At 45.8% G+C, this 27176-nt stretch overlaps 1 protein-coding gene across 2 annotated transcripts in view; it reads left to right on the forward strand.

Moving 5' to 3' along the window:
* The first annotated feature begins 377 nt into the window (after nt 1–377).
* LY86 (lymphocyte antigen 86) overlaps nt 378–27176 on the forward strand; it is a 52848-nt gene continuing 26049 nt past the window's right edge. The window contains exon 1 of one of the 2 annotated variants that reach the window (XM_059940632.1): nt 378–533. In XM_059940632.1, the coding sequence (XP_059796615.1) occupies nt 407–533 (127 nt within the window). In that variant the 5' untranslated portion in view covers nt 378–406. Of the gene's footprint in view, nt 534–3247; nt 3327–27176 lie in introns of those variants that run through there. The other variant, XM_059940633.1, reaches the window with a different exon arrangement.

The raw sequence follows: 27176 nt of genomic DNA on the forward strand, positions 1-27176 counted from the left end.
GGCTGGAAAACATGTGGAGGCCTGTGGTTTCGCTTTCCTGAGTTCTCTGCCCCAGCCGGGGGCAGGGCTGTAAGGAGGGTGGGGTAGGAAGGAGGGCTCTTTGGGGCCCCAGTTGTAAGGTCCTGCATCACTTGCTAGCCCCTCTCTTTGAAAGCAGAAAGTCAAACATTAACAACCCCGGACCCAGACTGGCCTCACCCGTTGATTCAAGCGCCCAAGGTTCTGGGGAACAGCATTCAAAGGCCTCTGCTAACTGCCTTTTGCTTCTCAGAGTGGTTCCCCAGGAGCATAAAATATGAGAAGTGAAACTGAACATGTCACCCCTTTATGAGAGGAGGGGAAGCACCCTGAGGGCCCTTTCTCTTGGGCCAGTTATTCTTCTGTTGGTCACACACAGGACCTCGCCATGCAGGTGCTCATGGCCGCCTTTCTTGTCTGGACTCTGTTGTCTCCCCAGGGCCGTGGCACGGAAGCCTGGCCCACACACACGGCCTGCAGGGATGGGAGCTTGCAAGTCCTCTACCAGAGCTGCGGTAAGCGCTTTCTGAATGTCCATTTCTGTTCATGGGGAAATGAAGGCCCACAGATGTGAGCTGCTGGAGTGTTTTGTTGGGGTTGGGGGAAGGGCGAGGGGGACAGTGGCCAAACAGGTCTGCGAGGACCACTGGGAGCCCTGGGCAGAAGGAGAGGTCGGGCGGGAGAGAGCTTAAGAGTATGACAAGAGGAACAGAAAAAGACAGTGAGAGTCTAGATACAGCAATTCATTAACATCACAGAGCCCGAAAAAGAACAGACTGACCAATGAGTCTACCAAATCGTGAAACCTCGCCAGTTCAAGATCAGGAAGAGACGCTTCTGTAGCCTCCCTCGACTGTACACCTGGGACACCTTGCCAAGTTATTTCATTTGCAAGTTGAGTGAAAAGGTCATTTATGCCAAAGGAGAAGATTCCTGTCCTTCTGTTGCCACTCCCAGAGCTTCTATCACAGCAGCAACATCATTCATTCATTCAACAAACGCTTATCTGGCAGCTGCCAATGCCAGGATTTTCTCTAGGGCTGGACATAACAAAAGGGAATGAGCTACGTTACCCTATGGGACAAACGTAGATACCAACCAAAATTGCAATCTAATGAATAGAATGCTGGGAACTGCCGTAATCAGTGTCGGGACCAAGTCTTTGGAGTGTATATTCGTCTACTGGAGCTGTTAGAACACCACAGACTGGGAGGCTTAAACAGCAGAAATGTATTGTCTCACAGTTCTGGAGGCTGCAAGTCCACGATCAAGTGTCGGAAGGGTTGGTTTCTCCTTAGGCCTCTCTCCTTGGCTTGCAGACGGTCGTCTTCTTCTCCTGTCTTCACTTGGTCTTTGCTCTGTGCCCACATGTTCCTAGTACGTTTGTGTCTCTTCTCATAAGGACATCAGTCATATTGGATCAGGGCCCACAAGTATGACCTCGTTTAATCTTAATCACCCTTTTAAGACCCTTACTCCATATGCTGCCATATTTTAAGGTACTGAGGGAAAGGACTTCAACATATGGATGGGGTTGGGGAATTCAGTCCATAAAGGGGGCCTGAGTGGCCAGAAATCAGTCCAGTCTCAGGATCACATCTTGAATGAAGATGAGAGGGACTGGCTCGTGAAGTCATGACATTGTGAAATATGCCACTTTGGAGGTAGACGGGGGCAGAATGCTGTTGGACTGTAGGAGGTGGAAAGGAGATGCCCTTTAAGCATCTAAGTCGGCCGCATGATAAGCTGAGGAGTAGTGTGTATGTTACACTGAGCAGAAGCTGATCCCTACGGCTGCCACCCAAGGAGCTGCCTCAGAGAGGTCCACACTTTACTCTTTTAAAAAGACGGAACATCGAACATTGAAATGCACACACAAATTTTTTTTAGTGTAAAAGAGAAGGAATGGCTGGTTGCTGGAAGTGTTGATCACCGGACTCCTGCTCTGCCTGCGGGAATGGGGTGCTTTCTGCTGGCGTCTATTCATTTGAGATGCAGGACCAGAAGCAAGACTCAAGATGAACGCCCTGCTCAAGATTTGTTTTTCCAATTCGTCCTCCCATTAAGGGTTGCCACGGCTGGTCCATCCCTCAGACCAGCCTGCAGCCTGCAGCACTCATCCAAGCCTGGCAACCACCTCTCAAGCCCCTGCCATGAGAGGCGAGAGGAGCAGATGTATCGGGGAAAGAACAAGGGCTTATCACTCACCCGCCCAGGGAAAACTCCTCCCTCTGAAGGGGTGGTTGCTCCGTGGGGTCAGTGAATGCTGACCGCAAATCCTGCTCTGGGCACTCAGCAAGAGGAATGGCGGAGACGCAGTCCTGGTCCAAGAGTGGTGGGAGGATGAGACAAGCATCAGGGTAAAGGCTCTGTGTGAGGGGCTGGAACAGAGGTACAGGTCCGGCCCCAGGGGACATGATGGTTGCAGAGGGTGAGATTGGGATCTAAACCCATCAGGGAAAGGTCATCAAGCTTGAGTTCAACCTTAAAGGATGATACAGACAGTAATTATAGCATCTCATGTTCATAGAAGGTTTATATGTGCCAGGCACCACGCTAAGTGCTTTCTAAGCGTTATTCTCATTTACAGGTGTGTAAACTGAGGATTAGAGATGTCAGGTAACTTTTCCGAGGCCACAAAGGTAATAGTGGCAGAATTACATCCCCAGTGGCACAGAAGAGGCATTAGATAAATATTTGTGGATTTAAAATAAATTGATCCCAGGCCTGTCCGACTCCAGAGCCTATTCTGAATCACCTGCCGTCTAGAATTTTGTCAGAAGGCAAATGGAGTGGAGGTGGGGAGCGGGAAGGAGCATTTCGGCAGAGAACAGCGTGTGTGAAGTTTGGGAAACGTGCCCAGGATTAGAGTTCACGGAGCTGCAGAAGGGCTCGGAAGTGGGGGAGGGTGAGAGATGAGGTGGGAGATGTGGGCAGAGCCCAGGTGTGATGGGTAATTTTATGTGTCAGTGTGACTAGGCCATGGGATGCCCAGAGAGCTGGTTAAACTTCATGTCTGGGTGTGTGTGTGAGTGTGTTTCCAGACGAGATTAACACTGGAATCAGGGGACTGAGTAAAGAAGATGGTCCTCCCAATGTGAGTGGGCATCACCCAACCTGCGAGGGCCTGAGTAGAACACAAAGGCAGAAGTAGGTTGAATTCACTCTCTGCCCAACTGCAGAACTGGGACCCTGATCTCCCGCTTGCAGCCCTCCTGGTTCTCAGGCCTTCAAACTACACCACCAGCCTTCCTGGGGCCCCGGCTTGCAGATGGCAGATCGTGAGACTTCTCAAGCTCCATCCTCATGTGAGCCTACACCTTGTAATAACTCTCTTTCTAGAATAGATGCATACATGTAATTCCATTGGTTCTGTTTCTCTGGAGGGCCCTGACTAATACACCAAGAGACCCAGACAAGGTTGGGCTGTATCCTTTTGACAATGAGGAAAGGATTGCATTTTGGCAAGATTCCTCAGGTAAGGGTAGGAGCATGGATATGAGATTGAAAACTGTTTGAGGCTTCAGGCAGGATTTGTAGCCTAGAGAATCAATCATCCAGGAAAGAAATCATGGGAGCTAAATTAGCAGAATTTCAACAGGCTTAATGTCAGAAGGAATCTTTGGTGTACATTGCGATCAGCAGAGAGGAAAGCAGTGTCCTGAGAGCTCCTCTAGGGATGGGCCTCCCTCCTCTCTTGAGAGCCTTTGAGCTATCGGGGACTGAAAGGCTGCATACCCCTCCGCAGATGGAGATGCCCCCTCAGCTGCTGGATTCACAGCGGGGCAGCCCCTCGAGGCCTCCGCACTGATGACATAGACATAGTATGTGATGCTTCAGTTGTGATGCTTCATCCAGGCCTGGGGTTTAGACATCCCTGGGCACATCAGGGGTCCCAACATGTTCACAGATGTGGGAGGATCAGCTGACAAAAATAAAGGATCTACTGTCTTCTGGGTTTAGCGCTTCATTTTTCCTTTCTCTTTTTTGTTTTATCATTTTAGTGGGAGGGGGGATTTTTGGCTAGAAACTGTTCTGAATAAGACAAAAATCCTTGAGGTCAAAGAAAGAATTTCATAAACGGTTATGGGGCTCTGAACACAGACCAGGAAGTGAGCAAAAGTGTCTGAAAAAGCAGAAGTCCTGCTCTGTCCAACCGTTAGTGCTGCAGCAAAGAAGAGAGTGACAGTCGTTATAAAAGCCAAAGGGGGAACAAAAGCGGTCAGGGGCCCTTCTTTTGTTAAATCATAAGACAATGTCCAGGGCTAGAAAAAGCCCAGGGACCCCACCCCACATACACGGCCCAAATGTCCACCAATGTGTTTACTGAGGTGCTGCTTCTATCACACGAATACGTGACATGGATCACAAAAGTGCATGTGATCGGAAGATGAACTAGATAGTAGGGGAAGCGGTGGGGTGGGGAAGGGGAGGGGAATAATAAAGCCGGGGGGCTGGGGAGGTCAGGACACTTACAACAGAGGGGGCAGCGGCGTAAGGGATAGGAGCTTGGGGTCTGGAATCATTCCAACCCCTAGGCAATACTCTCTGTTTCCGGTCTTTGATTGTAAAGTGGGTTTCCTTGGCGTTTGGTGGCTTTAAAGGATGTGCATTGATTCTTTTAGAGTTTTGGAGGCCAGGAGTCCAAAGTCAGTTTCACCTGGTCAAAGGGCACCCTCGCTTGGAATCTCCGGGGGAGGATCCTTTCCTTGCTTTGTCCGGCTTCTGCAGCTGCTTCCCTGCAAACTTTGGCTCACGGCCCCCTCCTGCATCTTCAAAGCCAGCAGCATTGCACCTTGCCTCAGCTGTCACATTCCTTCCTTCTTCTGTGTCAAGCCTCCCTCAGCCTCCCTCTTGTGAGGACACTTGTGATTAGGATGATCTCACGACCTCAGGATCCTTAGCTTAATCGCTTCTGCAAAGTCCTTTTTGCCACTTAAGGTAACATTCACAGGTTCTGGGGATCGGGGCATGGATATCTTTGGGAACAATTATCCAGCCCACTACAATAGGGCTAATAATTTTATCGGCATCTCAGGGCTGTGTGAGGATTAAGTGAAAAGGACCGTGTGAGCAGTGCTGAGCACATACTATGTGCTCAGTAAAGCTTTGCTGCTGCTGACTTGTAAGATATTTCACCGGCACAAGAGGTATATTTGACACTGAGCTTCCTCGAAGCCAAATCAAACAAGGGAATTACACTGTTTACAAAATAAAACCAGTTTTCAAGGAGATGTCCAGCTTTTCCTGACCCTGGAATAAGCTGTGAGAAGCATTTCTCCCTGGAGTAAGTGGTATCCTGGACCGCATCTCTACAAGAGACGCCACAGTGACTCACATCCACTGCTCCTCGTGGCGGCCCTCAGTGTAGACCAAGGGCTCATCACCAAAAGGAAACTCAGGATCGATTTTGCAAACGGCCACAGTAGAACCGTCCTTGAATGCAGCACTTGCCGGTCTGGGTTGCTCAAGGGGAATTTGGACACCCATAGGAATGGGCGAGCTGCAGGTGCGCTAGGACCCATCTGTAAATACCATTATCGTGGCCATTGCTGCTGTTGCTGCTGTTATGGGGTTTTTGATAAGGGTTGGAGAGCGGAGATCTAAGTTGTATTTTCTGGCAAGAGCCTTGAGCGTACACCTCAGTGCTGTCAGTTAACCTGCCTTGACATCGACCAGGCAGAGAGGAGGGTCATAAAAAGTAAAGGACCTGTGACACATGCCCAAATCACTTCATGTCCCCCTTTTTGGTTTCTCTGATACTCACAGTCAACCTGGCCATTCACTTGGCTCCTGGGGGTCGTCTAGGGCAAAGGTCAGCAAAGGAAGCCCACAGGCCAAATCCCACCTGCTGCCTGTTTTTGAACAGCCCATGAGCTAAGAATGGTTTTTACATTTTTAAATGGCTAGAAAAAATCAGAAGAAGAAGAATATTTGTGACATGTGAAAATTATATGAAATTCACATTTCTGTGTCCATAAATAAAGTTTTTTGGAACTCTGCTACAATGGCACAGTGAGGAGTGTGACGGTGGCTGAAGGCCCACAGGGCCGAAAATATTAACTATTTGGCCCTTCATCGAAAAAGTTTGCTGCTCCCTAGTCAAGGTCAGAAAGAATCTCTCAAGCTCTTCACCAGATCAGAGCCTCAAGTCCTGGGTCTTCTGGATGGTTCCAGCCATAAAGAAACTCCATGGCCAAGTGAACTTGGCACCAAAACCACCACGACTGCAAAGGATTTGTAGAATCCCTTTGAGAGAATCGTCATTGCCATAACAATCTCCTGCTTCTGTATAACGTTTTACAATTTATAAAGTTCTTCCACTTATAAGGTCTCATTCAGTCCTTATGAATAGGAGGTATGCAGGGTGTGTGTGTAGGGTGTGTATTTCCATTTTCCAGATATAAAAACAGAAGCACATATATATTAACTATCTTAACAAAGTAACATACCTGAGCCCTTGATACAAACCAACCTAAGTGACTCCACGCCCAGTGACCTAAAGCTGTTATCACGGAACTCTAATATGGAGTAAGCCATGCCAGCTGATCCCAGAAACATAGGGTGGGGACAGGGAGAAGGCACAACTCAAAAACTAAGTCTTTGGGTGAAGAGGTGAAAACCCTAAGTACTAGCAAAAGGAGGAGGAGAAAGAGGAGGGGGGAGAGGGAGAGGGAAGGAAGACACAGGGAGGAGGGAGATCTGGGCAGGAGAGAGATCTGTCTTCTGATTCAAGGGTTGTTTCCCCCTCCCACCCCTCCCCCCCAGTCTCCCCTCTCTGCACAAGTTCAGAGCTGGGCCAGTATGGCTCTTCCCAAGTGTCCACCAGGACCTGTAGCAGCCGCAGAAGACAAGGGACACCCACATCCATGTTTATCAGCCTTGGGTACCAAGTTCTCTTTTGTGGCAAGGTGTCTGGAAATGACACCTCCCAAATTAAAAGAAGCAAATGAAAGGCCATTCTCCTATGAGTAAGAACAGCATAGTTTATGGCAGAGCCCTCCTGCGCAGATGTCATACTCACCTCATAGGCAAACCCTATTTGCCTTTCACCCGAGGGCAGCTCCCTCCGTGGAGAAGTTGGGGGGAGCCCCATCTCCAGCAGTAAGTTGAGGGCTGTGGGTGGTACCTGTGGGACAGACCAGCCACCTGGGATGTCCTAGGGTCAGGGGACCATGGCATCTGATCACCGTGCTTCAAACTTGCAGCCAACACCGGCTCTCGCTCCTTGAAGGGATCAGCTTTGTCCACTTCTGCCCAAATCAGTTTCACTTTATCTGACCTCCAAAAAGTCCTTAATGACAAAGTCAGAATCAGGTCACATGCACCTGAATAAGCCATAAAGAGAGTCACACAGGACAATGCCTCAGACTCTAAGAATGCGAAGCGACGCTGGCCACATTTCCTTCCAAACAAGAGGGTGAACTGCCATGGCCTCGGCTGCAGAGCGGAAGGACTTTGATAAAATGTCCTGGGAAAAAAATTGTTTTAAACAGCCTGGAAGGAAAGGGAGGGGGAAAACCTCCTTTCCTCAAAACTAATAATTCTTCAGTAAATGGAGCGTAAAACAGACAAAAGAAGCAACGATGTCAAAAAATAATAATATGAATGGAAAACATCACACGCCACGTGGTCATTTAAAAATACTTTAAAAAATTACACGCAGAAAGCAATTTCTCTGTTTATTTTCCTAGATTAATAGGGATATAAATACTGGGCAATTAAAGAAAAGTAAACAGCCAGAGAAACAAAGATGCACCTTCAAAGGGATAACTTAGGGCCTGCAGGATTCAACAGCTAGTGGCCTTGAGCAGAGTGGGGCCTTTTTGCCAAACTTAAAGACAGGAAGTTGATTTAAAAAAAAAAAAAGGAATGTCAACATTGAGATGCAGATTTTAAAAAATAGGAACAGGAAAAAGTCAAAAGTGGGCAGGAGCTGGAGGGGAACCAGCCCAGCCCACAGATGTGCTTCTGCTAGAGCCCCTGTGTTCCTCCCTGTTTCCCTCTGGTTGTTACCATTTATGGCCAAGTCTCCAAGGTGGTGTTACTTCTCCTAAGAGCTTTTAAAGAGATGCTGAGTAACTTACTGAATAGGGACCTATGGAGACAAAAAAGCCAAGAGTCTGTGAGTGTAAGAGGCTCTTTCCATCCTCAGGCAAAATCGGAGGGGCAGCTTAGCTCGAGTTTGGGGAGGAACCTCTTTGGAGAGTTAGCGATGCGGGAGGACCATCCTCCAGCTCTGCAGCTATTTTTGTAAAGATTACAACGCAGAGGACACACTGCAGAAGCAGCCGCCGGTGTGAGGTCCTGGGCCAGGCTGCAGACTCAGGCCGGCAGATGGGGCAGCGCGGGTCCAAAGCAGCTTTTTTCTTAGAGGCCGAGGAAAGCGAAGGAGAGAGCCCCCTTGCCAGCTCCAGCTCTTCTCGCTGGAGCACCTGGCAGAGCCCGGCAGGTACCAGGCTCCCGTCACCCAGGAGCCCCAGGCTGGCAGCGCCCTCAGCATCACTGGTGAGAGCAGTCGGAAGGCACAAAGCAGGGGTGTGCTGGTCAAGCATACAGGTGGGGGTGGCGGCGGGGGCACCCTCCAAACCTCAACCCTAAACAACAGTTCAGGGCAAAGGATAACTGAAAGAAAAGGGCCACCCACCCAGGAACTGTGTGCCATCTGGCTTGGCGTTCGTTGCTTCTCTGGGATGCCTTGTGAAGTGATAGCCAAGCCTCCTGATCCAGTATTTCATTCCGGGGTCCTAGAGTAACCAGGTGAGCATCCCTGGAAGTACTCTGGGGTCTCCCGGGAAACAAGCGCTGCAGAATTCGCGCATGCGTCTGGGTGCGGCCGGGGTGATTGCTGCGCAGTGGGCAATGGGCAAGCCTGCGTCTGCTGGCCTCCTTGTGACGGATCCAGGAAGGCCGAGTTGTGCCTCCGTGCCTTTTTGAAATTCTGTGCCCGTTTCCCCTGCGGTGCCTCTCCGCTTCCAGAAGAGAAGGAAGTAGTAACCAGGCCAGGAGGTAATGGCCAGGAGAAAAAAGAAAAAGATCCTCAGCCCAGAAAGCGCTGCTTCCAAGCACAACTTACAGTGGGAGATTCACACAGGCTGTCTGGGGACCTAGAGTGGGGTCAGTGGGCTCCCTTATTTGAAGCCTGGCATCTCCCCTCTGGCCAGGTGGGAGCTGCGCCAGCCCCGGGGACAGATCTAGGCGAGAATGATCAGGGTTCCCTTTGCCTCTTCACCATTAGAATCCTTTCCCGTAGCTGCTGGGGACTTTCTTATTCGGAGGGCTTCTCTGTATGTTTCAGTGCTCAATTTCATGCTTCCCGTACTGTATTAAAAATAGCCCTTTAAACAATTAAATTCTACTTGCATAATTAATAAATCAAAACTTTGTAAATTTAACAAATTACTTTTATTGCAGGCATATATCCATGGGTCACAAATTTTTTAATAGAATTCTCTTAAGCATGTTATCGAACACAGCGGATTTCCTTAAATGCTTTAAAATCTTTAAAGGCAGGCAAAGCAAGCACAAATTATCACGGTGATTGTTCCATTTACTATGACCCTTTCCTTAAACTAGTGTCAAAATATTGGTACTATGTGTTTATCGTTCTTTCTTTATCATCTTTACACTGATGTTTATTCTTCCCAGTATTCTTATCTTCTCTTGGAGTTATAACAATACTTAGTTCAGTATTTTCCTAGCTGTCTAGTATGTTCCAGACCAAAGATGAAGACTATCACTCAGACCATCCAGGACGCAGGGTTTTTTTTTGTTGTTGTTTTTGTTTTGTTTTGTTTTTTTTAAAGAATTTACTGGATTCTGAGATAGGTGATGCTACCTTAAGATGAATCTTTTTTTTTTTTAATTAATTAATTTATTTATTTTTGGCTGTGTTGGGTCTTCGTTTCCGTGCGAGGGCTTTCTCTAGTTGCGGCAAGTGGGGGCCACTCTTCATCGCGGTGCGCGGGCCTCTCACCATCGCGGCCTCTCTTGTTGTGGAGCACAGGCTCCAGACGCGCAGGCTCAGTAGTTGTGGCTCACGGGCCCAGTTGCTCCGCGGCATGTGGGATCTTCCCAGACCAGGGCTCGAACCCGTGTCCCCTGCATTGGCAGGCAGACTCTCAACCACTGCGCCACCAGGGAAGCCCCCAGGACGCAGGTTTTGAGTTACCAATCAATTGATCCTGGGCCTGGTGGCATCGGGTCAGCAAGTTGAGGTCTCTGTACTTGAACTTGACCTATTACATCCTGAAGACCTTTTAAGCGCCTTGCTTTCACAGGGTTCCCTGTATCCTGCTGCTCTTTCATCAATTGATGTGTGTTTTGCTGGGTCATTGTGATGCCATCCTGGCATTATTATGCATTAACCCAGCCCGTCAGCATTGCTGGAAACGTACACCTACCTCCCTAATGTCAGAAATACAGTGAGGGGGTCACTTAGAGGAGACGATGGATGTTGTCTGCACAGTTGAGGCTCACCTTTACGACATTTAGCTAACTCATCCTCTTAGAACATAGCACTGGATTGTCTCTCTGCTTGTATATTCTCTGTGGTTTCTGGTGCTGATTTGACTCTCGTCCAGCTTTCTATCCAATTTTTATATGAGGCCACTTGAGCTGATCAATCCTTCTGTTCTAATTTTTCCCAAGCACTTCTGTTATATGTATATACATATACTTTTTTTCTGGCTTATTCCCAATGCTTTGTCCTTACTACTACCTGCTTACAAAGATAGAAAAAAATCCCGTGGTTCTCTCTACTCTGTCCAAACGGGTGGGAACTCTCTGAATCTCTAAGAACAAGGCTTCGTGCTCATCGAGTGTTTGGGATGTGATGCAACTTCCTTTTCGTCTTTGCTCAGGCTGCCTCACCCAGACAAGCCTGTGAAATGATTCTGAAAGAATCACGAGAGTTGAGGTCTTCAAGAGCCCCAAACAGCAGGCACTGCCGTTCTTCCTATTCCCAGAAACTGCCTGGTATCGCCCCAATCAGCGGAAGAGAGCAAGACTCCGGTGGTCTCCTCCCACCTGCCTCCTCCCGCTCAGAGATGGCACAACAGGGCACCGCCCCCTGCCCCCCGCAGCGCTGGCTTGCCCTCTGTTTCCAGCTCCGTGGCCAGCGTAGAGGACTTTGGTCTCTCCAGCTGCAGTTTGCAGTGGCTGCAGAGCTGCTAATGGGCAGGAAGGGAGAACACTGCGGCCGGGGTGAGGTTCCCGGAGCCGCTCTTGGTGGAGCCTTACGCTCTGTGAGGCTAAAGGATCTGTTTCTGACCGTGGCCTTGTGGCCATGTGCTGTGGTCATGGATGTAAGTGGCCTCGAAAGGAGCCGGACGGCCAGGGACTGTCACATGACCACCTATTTATTTCTCCACCAGCCTGGCGCCCTGCAGGCAGGTGGGGCGGGGTCAGCCTCCTCCCAGTCCCCGCCCACAGGCTCAGGGCAGACGGGGGACCTCTTACAGAACTGGGGAATGTGCTGGCCAGACAGAACCTCAGGGCACCTCCGTGTTCAGAAGAGGAAACTCGGAGCCAGAGAAGCAATGTGTCCCGATCACGGCCACAGAGCAGGGTGGTGGCAGCACCATCCCAGGACCCTCCTGGGCGGCTCTGCGTCCTGTCCTCTGCATAAAAGCCATGATGTGAACTCACCCAACGTCAGGCCAGAGATACTGCGTACACCGCGACCAGATCTTCTCCTTCATACTCACACCCCCAAAGTGCACAGGATCTTCTTTCTAGAAAGCCCTTCTCTTAAGGCGATGTGCCCTCATCCCTCCTTGCCAGGCCTCTGCAAAACAAGGGACTTTGTGTATACACAAGAGCTAAGGGGGCTCGTTTATAATACTGAGAGGACCGTTTACTTCCATAAATGTCCTATCACTGCAAACTTTACATACAAATGACATCGTTTCATAGAACAGTGAAGGCAAGAGCTTGTTTAGAAGGAAAGCTGACTTCTGTGGTATGAGCCTCATTAAGGATTCTAACAAGACTTAGAAAACAAATGACCATGACAGAGGACACCTGATGAAAATAAGATAGGTGACTCAGGCCCCTAAAGCCCCAAAGCTTGACGTCAGCAGCCTGCTTCCTCTGGTCTTTTCTCCACGTCTAGAAAAGCTTGCTAAATACAGCCAGCTTCAGCCATGAAGGCAAATGCCAAATCCACCCACCACCCCCCTCCCCTGGTGTCAGCAGGCTTGGGTCTAGATCCTGGATGGTGGCTATTCCAGAAGGGTAGTACTGGAGACTCAGTTCTCTGGAGTCTAAATTCTAGCCTGACCTACACGGAGCTGATGGAATTCAAGCAGGATGGAGAGTGGATAGGAAGATCGTGTTCCAGGGCGAACAGTTTTTCTGCCTCACACTTGGCTTTGGTTTTAACTAAATGAAAGAACAGTTCTTGTGTCAGTGAGTGTGCATGTTTCCAAAAAAAAATACCTGAGGAGAAAATTGCCAGTGGCTCTTGGTTTACTTGAAGCAGTGGTTGAACAGCAAGTATCAAGTGTCCAATTGTGTCTGAGGTTTTAGAGCTGGTAGCCAAAATAATGAGCAGGAGGTGCCTGTGTAAACACTGCCTGCTCTCGGGGTCTCAGCGGTGCTGCCTTGCTGGGGGAGCAGACCTTCAGAATTCTGGAAAGCAGTGACAGAGAGGAGACCATGGTTCCCTTCCTGCAAAACTCATCATTTCCTTACATCTCACCCATTCCAGAAGCTATAGAGCTCGGCTCAAACGCTCAAATACACTCATGGAAGAGGCAGATTATGAAGGAAGTGGGTCAGTTGTAATTTACGATAGAAAGTTACAGGGACACTAGCTCTCGTCTCATCTCAAGGAGGAAACTACTATTCCGCTCCATCTGACCGCTGCGTGGGATTGTGGCACCTGGGATGTCTAACCTTCTGTTATACTTTTTCAGAAGAATAGCTCCTAATCTAGAAGCACAACCTCCTAATTTATGAATATGGCAACTAGACTGTTTTTTTTTTCTTAACATCTTTATTGGAGTACAATTGTTTTACAATGGTGTGTTAGTTTCTGCTGTATAACAAAATGAATCAGCTATACATATACATACATCCCCATATCTCCTCCCTCTTGCGTCTCCCTCCCACCCTCCCTATCCCACCCCTCTAGGTGGTCACAAAGCACCAAGCTGATCTCCCTGTGCTATGCGGCTGCTTCCCACTAGCTATCTATTTTACATTTGGTAGTGTATATATGTCCATGCCACTCTCTCACTTCGTCCCAGCTTCCCCTTCCCCCTCCCTGTGTCCTCAAGTCCACTCTCTATGTCTGCGTCTATATTCCTGTCCTGCCCCTAGGTTCTTCAGAACCGTTTTTCTTTTTTTAGATTCCATATATATGTGTTAGCATACAGTATTTGTTTTTCTCTTTCTGACTTACTTCACTCTGTATGACAGATTCTAGGTCCATCCACCTCACTACAAATAACTTAATTTCATTTCTTTTTATGGCTGAGTAATATTCCATTGTATATATGTGCCACATCTTCTTTATCCATTCATCTGTCAATGGACACTTATAGCCTAAGTGTTTTTAAACACTGTGCAGGCCAAAAAAACACATCTGAAAGCTAGGAGCAAATCAGGCTCTAGCCATTTATGGACTCTGCTGTAGAGAGGAGAGACTTTAGTCTGGTTATGCCTTTTTTTTTCTTTTGCTACTTAGACCCAAATGGCTTCCCTTCCTGGACTCACAGTATCTCTAAAAAACTATCTTACAGTTCAGTTTTAACATCAGTCTCCTCTGTATCAAAGTGACATCACCATATGAATCCCCAAGAATGCCAAATATGTAAAAGTTAGGTAACCAGTTACTCAATTTGGAATATTCTTGCTGACCTAAGAATCAAGTATTCAAGTATGTCCAGTCCATGGTATTTCCATCACCATCCAAACACCTGGAACTGCTAGTTAGATTTTGACCCAAATCTGTTGAAATGCTTCTTGCCACCTACAAACTTCACTAAAATGTGTATTTCTAAAAAAAACGCTAGAAAGCTGGAGGCCTAGAATATAAACTACTCTAAAGATGAAACTATTTCTTTGCATTTATCTTTGAAACCACAATTAGCACCACATACATAGTCAATATTCATTATAAATTAGAGGAATAAGTTTAAGCATTAAGTTTAGAGTTTCCTGAGAAATGATCAGTGACACAGGAATTGAGTGCAAATTTATTTAAGAAATGATTCTGGGAAGAACCAGAAGAGAGTGAAAAAGTGAGGCAAGGAAGAAAAGGAAGCCAATCCAGGTAACCACTGTGGGCAACTGAAGCCTGGTCCTTCTGGGGACCCCTGGGAGACCTGTGAAATATGCCTCATGATGGTCAGATCTGAAGGGAGAAGAAACTGGGGCATTGATCTAGAAACTTCTATCTGTCATAGTTGTTCCTGGGTACATTGACTCCCCAGCACTTCTGGCTTGACAGTGTATAGAACAAGCTCACTCCCACACCCAGAGAAAGCCCTCAGGCAGTCATAGGTATTTGCAGGAAGGCTTTGGAGAGAATAAATGCCCTGCTACCGTAACTTTGTGCATTGGAACATCTCATATACACAAAAGCATCCATGAAGAGGACACTGACAAAAGAGAGACCAAGACAGCCCACAAAAAGTGGCCATTGCAGATGGAATGGGCAAGCTTCTGGTCTCCACATCATGAAAAACTGTCTTGCTATAAAATGCCTGGATAAAATGTGACACAAATCTTTTTAAATGCATAGGTAAGCTTGCATGAAAGAATGGGAGGTTTCCAAGAGCCAGAGCTAAAAGAAAGCACAGAAGCAGAGTGGAAAGCCAGCGCCAAAGCTATGTCCGCCCTCAGAACAGGTGTTTGACTCCATGGGCCAGAATGTGGCTTCAATGGCTCTGTGAGAGTCTGGCAACCATGCCCTGTGCTGTGCAAGATGGAAATCAATCCCATCATGAAACAAGGACCGTCAAAGAGTTATAGCCACAATTAAAAGTGGACAAGAAAAAAAAACACATTCTTCAGCAAAATGGAAGACAAATAAACTTATCTGACTCTGCTTGGCCTCTGGAGAAAGTAACTCTTCCCTGAGAACCAGTAACTCCAGACCTGATATCACCACTGGTTTGGGGCTCAAACCTATATATACAAAAATGTATATTCCCTTCATGATCCAGGAAATCCCAAGCCTAGAAATTAAATTAAAGTGGGTCTTGATTGGCAATACCTGGGACATATTGACAGAAGAAAATGCAAATTTTCTCTGGAGGAATACATACTCTCAATTCAGGTTTCACATGAGTTCTGAAGACTGAGCTCACAATCCAAAATTTAAAAACACAAGGAAATAAGCCACCATGAGGGAAAGTCAGCAGAAAAACAAAAAGCAAAAGTATAGCCCTAAATGTATTAGATTTGGAAAATATAAGATACAGAATATAAAACAGAGAACATGTCATTTGTTTAAAGAAATAAAAGAGGGACTCTAAAACATGAGCAAGGAAAAATACGATGTAAAAAAAAAATCTGAAAGATTTGAAAAAGAATCAAAAAGAAGCCCTTAAAATAAAATATTTAATTGTTGAAATAAAAAAATCATGGCTAGGTTAAAACACAGATTTTAAAATAGCTTAGAGAGAACTAATGAACTGGATGAAAGGTCTGGAGATATTACTCAAAATGCGTCATGAAGAAATCAAGAGATATGAGCTACAGCTATAAAACAAAACAGAGATAATAGGGAAAAGGCAATTTCTGAAGAAAAGTACTGGGATTTTCTGGAATTAATGAAAGACATGAATCTTCAAATTCAGTAAACACAACAATTCCCATGTGGGACTCATAAAAAGAATTCCACAACTAGACCCATCAGAGTAAAACCACAAATTACCAAAGGAAAAAAAATAATAACTGGTATAAATATACAGCAAGAGAAATCATGTAACAAAAAGTTATATTTAGACTGATAGCAGATTTTAATATAGCAACAGCAATATACTCAGAGAAAAGAGAAAACAACAATCGACCTCGACTTCTATATTTAGCTAATTACCACTCAAAAATAAGAGGGAATTAAAGAATTTTTTTGACAAACAAAATCTAGAGTTTGCCACCAAAAGACTCATAGTAATGGAACTTTCTAAGGCAGGGGTCCCCAACCCCCTGGGCCGTGGACCACTACCAGTCTGCAGCCTCTTAGGAACCAGCCCACAAAGCAGGAGGTGAGTGGCGGGTGAACGAGCGAAGCTTCATCTGCTGCTCCCCATCACTAGCATTACCACCTGAACCATCACCCCCCCCACCCCCACTCCCCCACCCCCGCACCCCATCTGTGGAAAAATTGTCTTCCACAAAATGGGTCCCTGGTGCCAAAAAGGTTGGGGGCCACTGTTCTAAGGGATACTTCAGAAAGAAATAAAATGTTCCCAGAAGTAAGTTCTGAAATGCAAGATGGAATGGGAGAAAATAATTAATAAATTAAAAGAAACAATGAATGATAATAATATCTAATTTGAAACAAGAATATATTTGTTTCCTATTGTTGCATAATGAATTACCCTAAAATTTAGCAGTTTAAAACAACAACCATTATTATCCCACAGTTTTTAATGGCTGAATAACTTACATATATATAAATATAATAAAATGTTTATCCATTCATCCATCAATGGACATTTAGGTTGTTTCCATGTCTTGACTATTGTAAATAATATTGCTGTGAACATGGGGATGCAGATATCTTTCCAAGTTAATGTTTGTGTTTCCTTTGGATCTATTCCCAGAAGTGGAATTGCTAAATCATATGGTAGTTCTATTTTTAATTTTTTGAGGATCTACCAGATTGAATTTTAAAAATCAGCTCTCTGCTCTTTAAAGAAATGTACCTAAAATACAAATCTACAGTGAACATCACATTTAATGGTGAAACATTGGAAACATTCCCTTTAAAACCAAGAACCAGACAAGAGCACCCACCATCACCAGTTCTATTGAACATGACACTGAAGGCCCTCACCAGCACAGTAAACAAAATGTTTAAGGATTTGAAAAGAGGATACAAAATATTATTATATGCATACAATATGACTGTCAACATAGAAAAACCTATTACATTATTCCAAAAGATATCTAGCATACGTAGCTTGGTTAATTCACTTTCACAGCTGTAGAATATATCATTATTTGCATAGATTAAAATTATATACATTCTCCTTTTTTTAAATTTTTTTTTAAATTTATTTATTTTATTTATTTATTTTTGGATCTTATTTTTGGGTCTTCATTGCTGAGCGTGGGCTTTCTCTAGCTGAGGCGAGCGGGCGCTACTCTTCGTTGTGGTGCACGGGCTTCTCACTGCGGTGGCTTCTCTTGTTGTGGAGCATGGGCTCTAGGTGCGTGGGCTTCAGTAGTGGCAGCATGCAGGCTCAGCAGTTGTGGCTCGCGGGCTCTAGAGCCAGGCTCAGTAGTTGTGGCGCACGGGCTTATTTGCTCTGCGGCATTTGGGATCTTCCTGGAGCAGGGATTGAACCTGTGCCCCCTGCATTGGCAGGCGGATTCTTAACCACTGTGCCACCAGGGAAGCCCCTATACATTCTCCTTTTAATAAATATTTAGGTTGCCTCCAATTTTTCACAATTACAAACGGTTATGAGCATCTATTATTTATGTTTCCTTATGTCAGAAAATGCTTCCCAACCCGGGACTTTTCTTTCCATTTCTCTGAGGCTTAATTAAGCCTAGGCAAAGGTGTGTAGAAGAATTTCTGTAGTTTAACCAGTTTTGTCTAGTAATGTTTCCATACAATAACAGCTTTTAAATGCTACGTTCTGAAAACACACGAACAGATGGCAAAAAAAAAAAAAAAAAAAAAGGCTGAACGATATCCAAATGGTTCCAACGATGGCGTGAAGGAGATGAGTGAGGTGTTGAGTCAGGTCTGCTTGAAACTTTGCTGTGATTAGCTCCCATGTTGCATTGAACTTGTGTGCAGGTCATTGGGGCAGGTAGTCTGTGGTTATTCAGTAAGTGTGTGACTCATTTATTAATCTAAAGTCAGGTTTCCATCTTATTTTTCATGTCAGTTTGCAATCTTCCAACAGAATTCTTTTTATATTTTTAGCAAAAGTATTTTTAATCCTCTAAACAGGAGGAAACTAATAGGATTGTGTTGATTCAGGAAGCAGAGAAATGAGTCCTTTTCTTAATTAGGAATTTATTTTGCTGGCAGAGGGTCCAAACCAAAGGCAGCTGGTTCTTTTCTCCTCCAGTATCGACCAGTGAGTGCTTGTAGACCTATGTCATTCCTGCCACGGGATTCTGTTCCTGGGTGGTCCATGCCACACAATGAGAAACATCCTTCTCCTTCCCATCAGGGAGAGCTCTACTGCAAAGCTGGGACATCCAGCAGATTCATTCTGGTTCCATCTCCTAATGTGAGACATGCAAGAATAAGTGGTGAACCGGTTCTGGGAATTAGGAATCCTGCTTCCCGGATTTCAGTACAAGACATCTTGGTAGAAACTCTCATTGGGTATCGACTCCACCTTCTCAGTAAATCTCCAGGGTGTTTTTAGGAAGAGTCGATTGCATGCTCTGGAGATACTGTGCCTCTTATTCTGTCATGAAGAATGCATCTGTGATCCCCCTTGAACACTTCTTCTCTCTTTCAGTGTCTTCTGTTGGGCACTCATGCTCATTCCATATCAGGGTGGTCAATTCAGAAACAGTGTCACTCTCTGGACCCTTTGCTGACTGCTAACAGTGAAGAGGAGGGTCTTTACACGTGTTATGGACTGTATTGTCTCCCCAAAAGTCATATGCTGAAGCTCTAAACCCCAGTGTGATGGTATTTGGAGGAGGGGTGTTTGGGAGGTAATTAGGGTTAGATGAGGTCATGAGGGTGGGGCCCTGTGCTGGAATTAGTGACCTTCTAGGAGGAAGAGACCAGAGAGGTCTCTCTCTCTGTCTCTGCCATATGAGGACACATGGATAAGTCAGCAAACCAGGAAGAGAGCTCCCACCAGGAACCAAATCAGCCAGCATCCTGATCTTGGACTCTCCAGCTTCCAGAACTGTGAGAAATTAAGCCACCCAGTCTGAGGTATTTTGTTGTGACAACCTGACAACTAAGACAAACCATCAGCTCCATCAATAGGCTTGCCTCCTAGGAAAAGTGTACATTGATGTTTCCTCCTGTGACTCTGATGGGGGGTTGGAGGCAGCAGTGGACACTTTGTTACCCAGTGTGGGGAGAGCAGGACTCAAGGGGGAAGAAGTATATAGTAAGTTGCTCTCACACTAGAAAGCGCTGGGGAAACAAGTCATAAGAATTAGCACTTGTTCTGCAGGCCTCCATGTGACAGTACGACAAGAACTACCTCAGGGGTCCTGAACACAGCACTGGGAAGGAAGGGGGGCTATGGAAGGAAACCCCCATCACGGCTGGTCATCCAAGCCGCCCTCCCCCAGATGGACATTACCAACAATTAGCCACTGCTGCGTGTGCATGTCACAGCTTCTAGGATTGGATCGTTCCTGAGAACATCCATCTCATGTCATGGAGGGAGTTTTGCCCGCACCTTGAAGGCTGAGTGGGCAAAGAAGTTGTCAACCCCCTGTAGTTGTTGACTACAAGCCCCTTTCCCGATTCCTCCCAGGGAACAAGCTTCTTGGGCAAGTGTTTCTCTTAAGAGGGCATGCCTACTAGGCTGGAGGGAATGTAATATGCACGGCCACTCTGGAAAACTGACTGTTACTTATAAAACCAAACATACGCTTACCATATAACCCAGCAACCTCAGTCCTGGGTATTTATCCCAGAGAAATGAAGACTATGTTCATACAAAAACTTGTAGGTGAAAGCTCACCTAGAATGCTTTATTTCTAATAGTCCCAAACTGGCCAGGTGTCCTTCAACAGGTGAGTAGTTAAACAAGCTGTGAAACATCCACACTATGGAAAACAACTCAACCACAAAAACGAATGAGACACACAACCACCTGGATGGGTCTCCTCCAGGACACCATGGAGAATGAAAAAAAATCCAATCTCAAAAGGTTGCATACGTGGTGATCATTTTGTAATGTATAAAAATATTGAATCACTATGCTGTATGTCTGAAACTAATATAATATTTTAAGTCCACTATACTTCAATTTAAAAAAAATATATATATATATATATATATATATATATATGACAAGTTAAGAAGAAAGCATACATACTGTGTGGTTCCATTTGTATAACATTCTCAAGATGACAAAATTATACTGCTGGAGCAGTGATTCACGGTTTCTGGGGTAGGGAAGGGGAGGTGGGGCAGGGAGTGCCTGTCAAAGGACAGCATGAGGAAGGGTCTTTGTGTCTGTATCTTGCTTGTGGTGGTAGTAGTTGAAGGAGTGAATAACAACACGTTACTAAGATTGCGTTTAACCTGCAAAGGAGCCAGGCCAGGTAGTGTGGAGTGAGAGCATGGGAGATACGCCTTGCACACAGAAGACAGTTTGACTCTATGTTGACAATAAAATGAGAGATTTAGAGTGTACGTGTATCTTTTATTGAGTTTGTGTTTTGACCATGTAGTATCGCAATTAGGTGATGGAAGTGTTATACTCCAGATGAGAGTAGAAGCCTGTTCTGGTTTGTCTTTGTATCCCCAAGGCCTAGTGCTCTTCCTGCCATGTGTCAGGTACTCAGTAAAATGAATGAGAGGCTAAGTTGCAGGTCCCATTCTCCAGCCACTAAGAGGCACCGTCACCTGTAAGACAGGTTCGAGTTTGCTCGCACCCTCATGTTAAGATTTTATGTGGTACCATGATACCCCCTTGGTAACACACAATAAAGCTGTGCATTTAGTGTTTATTGTCAATCTACACTTGAGATGCAAAAGATCAATCTTAATATCTTCAAATGGGTCGTTATTTTCCTTGAGACATTTGGCGAGGTGTTTTGGATGAAAGCTCATCCTCATTGCCATATCTCTCTTTTTGGTCTCTAATGTGTATACTATAATACAAAAACCATCTCCTTCTAAGCTCGTGGAAGCCAAATGCAGGTTATTCCTGGGGAGTGGAATTCAGAGACCAAAAGAGGACGCAGGTTCACACCCCTTCTCCATCAATACTGAGTTCCAATGAATCCGATTTCTTTTGCAGTTAGAAGCAGACAAGGTGAGGGATCCAGAATTTTGAATTCGGCAGCCCAAACCTACCTTCACACTCAAAAATGCATTCACCAGGTTTACCAGGCAGCCTGCGGGGCGTAGGAATTCTTGCCCTCTGTACAGCTACACACAGGAGCTGTTCCACTGTGACGGTGTTCATGCATTTTGGTCGTGTTTGGTATCAGGCACCATGTTTAAGCATTTTCAAACACCCACTCTACATGTTCAAGCTGAAGAAACAAAAAGCCAGATTGTATACCCAACTTTGGCCAGGTGAATCAATTCCCAATGAAATGCTGACCAAGGAGACTGGAATGGGGGCAGAACTACTATTATTTGAAATATAATAGCCCATCGGGGAGCTTTGCCGTGCTATTCTATAGTAATAAGATTTGACAGGTGGAGAAACAAGGAGAGATCAGGAAATAACAGAACAACTAGCTAGAATACATTTACCACCTTGTAAGTCATTTCTTTCTCTTCAGTGGCAGGGAAGGAGGATGAGGGAAGGGAGAAAGAAACACACCACGGCGCATCAAGGACAGAAAAGAGGATATTAATTTTCTGTTGCCATGGTAATGGATTTCCAGCAATGGCTTCTCACCGAAGACTTCCCCCCCCATCCTTTTTTTTTAGGGATAATGACCCTTGAATGTTATCCTAGGAATCACACAAGAAAATTAAAACTCCCCCATGAAAATACTGCCATGTAAGAAAGCAAACTTTCAGATCCATGCACAACCAGGCCTGTACTGTAAACAGTACAAGCTTGCAGAGCTGGTAATCACCCAACCTAAAAGAAGAAGTCAAAAGCAAGATCTGTTTATTTCGTGTTATTTGCAAAACAATTCTGAAAGCTAGTAGAGGTACATCTGCTAATATTTGGCCTGGGACTAGATTTTCAACCACACTCAGAAACTCCATCCTAAGTGCCAAGGCAAATACCCTGGTTATTATGATGATAAAGTTAATATGTACTAACACCTTTCCAAAGAGCCTTCCAAGTGTGGGGGAAATCAATCACTGGCTTCAAAACTCAGGCTTCCCAAGTGATCGCTGGCACCCATCACAGATGGACGTGAAAGCCCAGCTTCCCTCCTGGTGTCATCAAACTGCCCGACCTTCTCTCCTTTTCATCTATTTGTCCAACCAGCTGAGATTCGTGGGCGTGTCCAGTACTAGATGCTGGTTATCTAAGGATGGATAAATAAGACAGAATTCCTAACCTCCACAGCTTAAACCCTAGTGTCATCTACCTAAGAGAGATACAAACCAGCAAGAGTTCCCACACTTCATGACGATAAAGGTATGATGAAGATGTAAGGAGCGAGCCAGGCATGAGAGACCTTAGGAAGGACAGACCAGGAAACTGCGGGGCATCCTGGGGCGGAGAGTGGTTGAGCTGATTGTGAAGATACAAAAGGCAGGAGAGAGACAAACAAGGTTTTCCTATATGAGATCCAGACCTCCCTCATTTACTGGAAATTGTCCAAATTTTCATGCTGCAGATAGAGGTAAACATTTTCAAAAGGTAGAGAATAAAGCGAGAGCCATTTATCCTGCAACTCTGAGTTAGCACCTGCACTGGAGATACATGAGGTCAGACGCAATGAGAAGGGGAGAGTAATCAAAAATATAAGAGGATATAACAGAATAATATATAAAAGTCCCACCCTCTTGGGCCTGACCTTGGTTGAGGAGGCAAAACATTATCATATAAGAGAGTGTGTACGTAGTATGAATACTATGTAGTCTACGCTAAATAACTGGCATAGATCTAAGTTCATAGGGACAGAGAGAAAGAAGCTGGTGGAACAAGGCAACATTTCCCAGAGAGGTCAGGATTTGGACATAAAGGAGAGACATGATCGCAGGCAACGAAAGCACAGGTCAGATCCTGTCACGCCCTTCCTCTAGAATCACTGATGGCTCTCCAGGCACAGTTTCTGGCTCACTCTCTATGCTTCCCTGGGATGAGGACAGCCCTATCTATAATACTTCTAAAAACTAAGTTGGCTTTTTCTCACCCTCAGCCCCTCTTATATGAGCCAGTTTCTTAAGATAAATCTCTTGATAGACAGATATTATATATATTATATTTCTATATGTACATGATAAATATCCTCTATGTGTTATATCTGTGTCTATATCTAGCTAGCTAGCTAGATATCATCTCTATATATTCTATTGCTTCTGCTTCTCTGAAGAACTGTAATATATCAGGTTTCATTAAAGAACAAGAAGCTATCCATGCTATTTTATTAACCAACCAGAAGCAGACAAGCTTTGCTCACATTCTGTTTGCCCAAGTTTTTCTTCTCTCCATAAACCGTTAGAGTCGATTTCACCAGTGCATCCGAACGATGTGCTGACAGTAGGCCCCTCCCCTGTCTCTGTTGTCCTTCTCTACCCTCCCCAAGCCATGCCTCTACTGGAAACATGCTATAAAACATGCTGTGGAATATTGAACTCCCCTGGAGCAGCCTGCTTTTTGCCAACAGCACACGCAGAAAGCAATATCAGCTCCTAAAGTCATGTGGGTTAAGGGATGTTAGAAGAAAGTCAGTGCTCTGGATCTCAGGATGTAGCCCACCTAAGTGCTGGAGGGGAACACAGAGAAAGAGGGAAGGAGTGGGAGGGAGAAAGAGAGAAAGACTACCTTCACGCAGCAGGAAGGTTGTGGACAACCTTGGATGGACTTGGACGTGAACGTGGGGAAGACTAATGGAGGGGAGGCTGGAGGGGTGTCAGCTCCTTTTCAGGGTGACACTGCTGTTGGAATTCCACCCTCCGCCCGACGGGAGCAGGAAAGCCAATGCTTCACCCACTTTGCAACAGTTTTTAAAACTTAAGCAATAAAACTCCAAGCACATGTGCACACACATGCACAAGTGTGAGTAAAGCTAGTAAAATCTGTAAGAGCCCTGTGGGTTGTACCAACATTGATCTCTTTGCTTTGATACTGCACTATGCGTAAGATGTCACCGTGGCAGGGAAGCTGGGTGAAGGATACCTGAAACTTCTATCTTTTTGCAACTTCCTGCAAGAATATAATAATTTCAAAATACAAAGTTTAAAAAAAAAGCCTCAAGCAGAGCTATGAAATTGGAAAACGCGACTAGCAGCATGAGAGACGGCTCCCCTCCTCTGTCCTTCAAACCATGAAACCAGCAACACAGAGGATGGACACAGGGCACAGAGCAACACCATGGGCTCTAGGACTTAGGGATGCGTGGCTCGCCTGAGACACACCGGCTCCTGGCCCCATCAGGCCCTCGGCCCCACCATCCTCGGGGAGGAATTGCACTTCCAGAGGCTGAGTTTTGTTTTCTTCCCCCTGATTCCAGTTGAGAGCCCAACACTGGCCAGAAACACCCCTGGCCAGCTCAGCCTCTCCTGGACAACTGCCCAGGGCCAGCCCCGCCAGGGAGAGCACAGGCAACCAACAGAACTCAAGGCCCAAGAATGGCTCTGCAGCTGAGATGTGTAAAAAACCTGCACATGCTAGACCCTACCCGTTTATCTAAGTCTATTCTACTCCATGAAGGAGCATGAAACAGTTCCAGGACGCATTTGCCTGCCCTTAGCGGGAATGCAGGTGCTGCTGGCTCATTCCCCAGCCCCTTTCCCCACCCACCAAGGGACTTACTGTCAGCCGTTTGGAGGAGCCTGACTTCCAGCATACCTGTCCCCGGTGCGTGTGGACAGCAGGGCAGGTTGGGGCGCATCGGCCTCACCCACCGTAACTGCTGGCCTCTCTTAGGCAGAAGTCATACATGAGGACAGAACAGACAGAAAGGGGGTAGAGCTTAGAGGCAAAGGAAAAAATATTTTCCATGAACAGATCATATATTTTCCTATGAAGCTTTGCCTCTTTCCTCAGTCCATTCACTGCTATACAGTGAAGTGTCTGGAAGAAACATTTATCTCTGCCCTCAAAGCCCAGGAACACCAGCTCTCATTAACTTTTCCATTTTATTCTTTCAGAAGATCCACATTCAGATAATCCAATTTATATGTGGTCAAAATTACCTGAGGCAAGTGTCCAAGGAAAAATCCCCCCATCCTTGCCCCCAATCAATTCTTACATCGTATAAGGAGAACTCCTTTAAAAATGCAACCCACTGTCTTTTTTTTTTTAATTAATTAATTAATTTACTTATTTATTTTTGGCTGCATTGGATCTTCATTGCTGCAGGCGGGCCTTCTCTAGTTGTGGTGAGCGGGGGCTACTCTTTGTTGCGGTGCACGGGCTTCTCATTGCAGTGGCTTCTCTTGTTGCGGAGCACAGGCTCTAGGCACACGGGCTTCAGTAGTTGTGGCACGTGGTTCAGTAGTTGTGGCTTGCGGGCTTTTAGAGTGCAGGCTCAGTAGTTGTGGCACACGGGCTTAGTTGCTTCACAGCATGTGGGATCTTCCCGGACCAGGGCTCGAACCTGTGTCCCCTGCATTGGCAGGCGGATTCTTAACCACTGCACCACCAGGGAAGCCCCAACCCACTGTCTTTAATTTTGGTAGGTGATTCTGAGGCATTTGTCTGGCAATTGAGAAAGCAGTTCTTTAAAGCAATGGTTCTCCACCAGGCGAGTTTGCCCCCCAGGGGATATTTGGCAATGTCTGTAACCTATTTGGGCTGGAATTGGGGCTGGGATGTTACTGGTTTCTAGTGGGTAGAGGTGTTGCTGCACAGGACAGCCACCCCCCAAAAAAGATTTCCGACCCAAAATGTCAATAGTGACAAGGTTGAGAAATCTGGCTTGAAAGTTCTGCACAAGTTGATTACAGATAACCTCTATTATTCATTCAACAAACCACTACTTGGAACCTAGTATAATCTTAAGATATTATGCTGGGCCCTGAAGCAGGGGAGCCTGCCTTGAAGCATCTAGTAGAGGTTTACAGGAAAGTATAATGTAGGGTAGAGCAGCGGTCCCCAGTGTTTTTGGCACCAGGGACCAGTTTCGTGGAAGACGGTTTTTCCACAGACAGGGGGTGGGGGGTTTGGGGGTGTAGGGATGGTTCAGGCGGTAATGCGAGCGATGGGGAGCGATGGGGAGCGATGGGAAGCACCCGATGAAGCTTCGCTCGCTTGCCCACTGCTCCCCTCCTGCCGTGCGGCCCCGGTTCCTAACAGACCGTGGACGCTATCGGTCCACAGCCCATGGGTTGGGGACCCCTGGTATAGAGCATGCTAAGTGCCAGAGCGAAAATACAAGTCAAAAGAGGAAAGGCTATAAGTGTGTGAGGGTGGGATTGGGGGATGGCAGGAACGGATGTCGTTTTCCCCAAGACAACTGCAAAGTGCATATTCACTCTCAAATATAAAATTCACCCTCAAATATAGAATTTGCTCTCAAATATAAAATTGAAATAACTGCTAGAAAAGAGCACCAAAGCCCTAAGCACTTTTTAAGCAATCTCTCTTTCTGTTTTTATACTCACATCCTCAGAGAGAAGTAACCTGCTGCTTCCTTTTTAACTTTGTTTCTTGTTAAGATTATTTTCCTAACAATAATATTTTTCCAGTGCCAGGGAGATGTTTTATTTCCTTCTCCCGCCCTTAGTTTATTCTCTCCATCTATACATTTAAAATATTGATAAGCACAGTGTAATTTTGTACCTGCTAATTAGCTAAACAACACATGGCTAGCCTCTTTTAACTTTCCGCAGATCGCAACTTAAATTTGTTCACAATTTTGAGGATGCACGTTCCTAAACGTCTGTTCGTTGGCCTCTTTTTCAACACCGAGGGCCAAATGTGTAGCAGAAACAATTGTCTCCTTACCCCCTGCTCCCATTTTCCAAGCTGAAAGAAACCCTGGGATGACACAAAGATGCCAATGAAGAAGTAAAATAAACATAAGAGAAAATGGCTTATCCCCCCAGAAAATTAGTGACCAGATCATAGGGGGTTTCATCAAACAAAAGTGCACCTAGATTAGATTCGCAAGGCTGAATAGCCTCATGATCATTTCCATGGCAGATATCGCAGACAATT

Source organism: Balaenoptera ricei, chromosome 11 (genome assembly GCF_028023285.1).
Source record: "Balaenoptera ricei isolate mBalRic1 chromosome 11, mBalRic1.hap2, whole genome shotgun sequence".
Taxonomy (NCBI): Eukaryota; Metazoa; Chordata; class Mammalia; order Artiodactyla; family Balaenopteridae; genus Balaenoptera; species Balaenoptera ricei.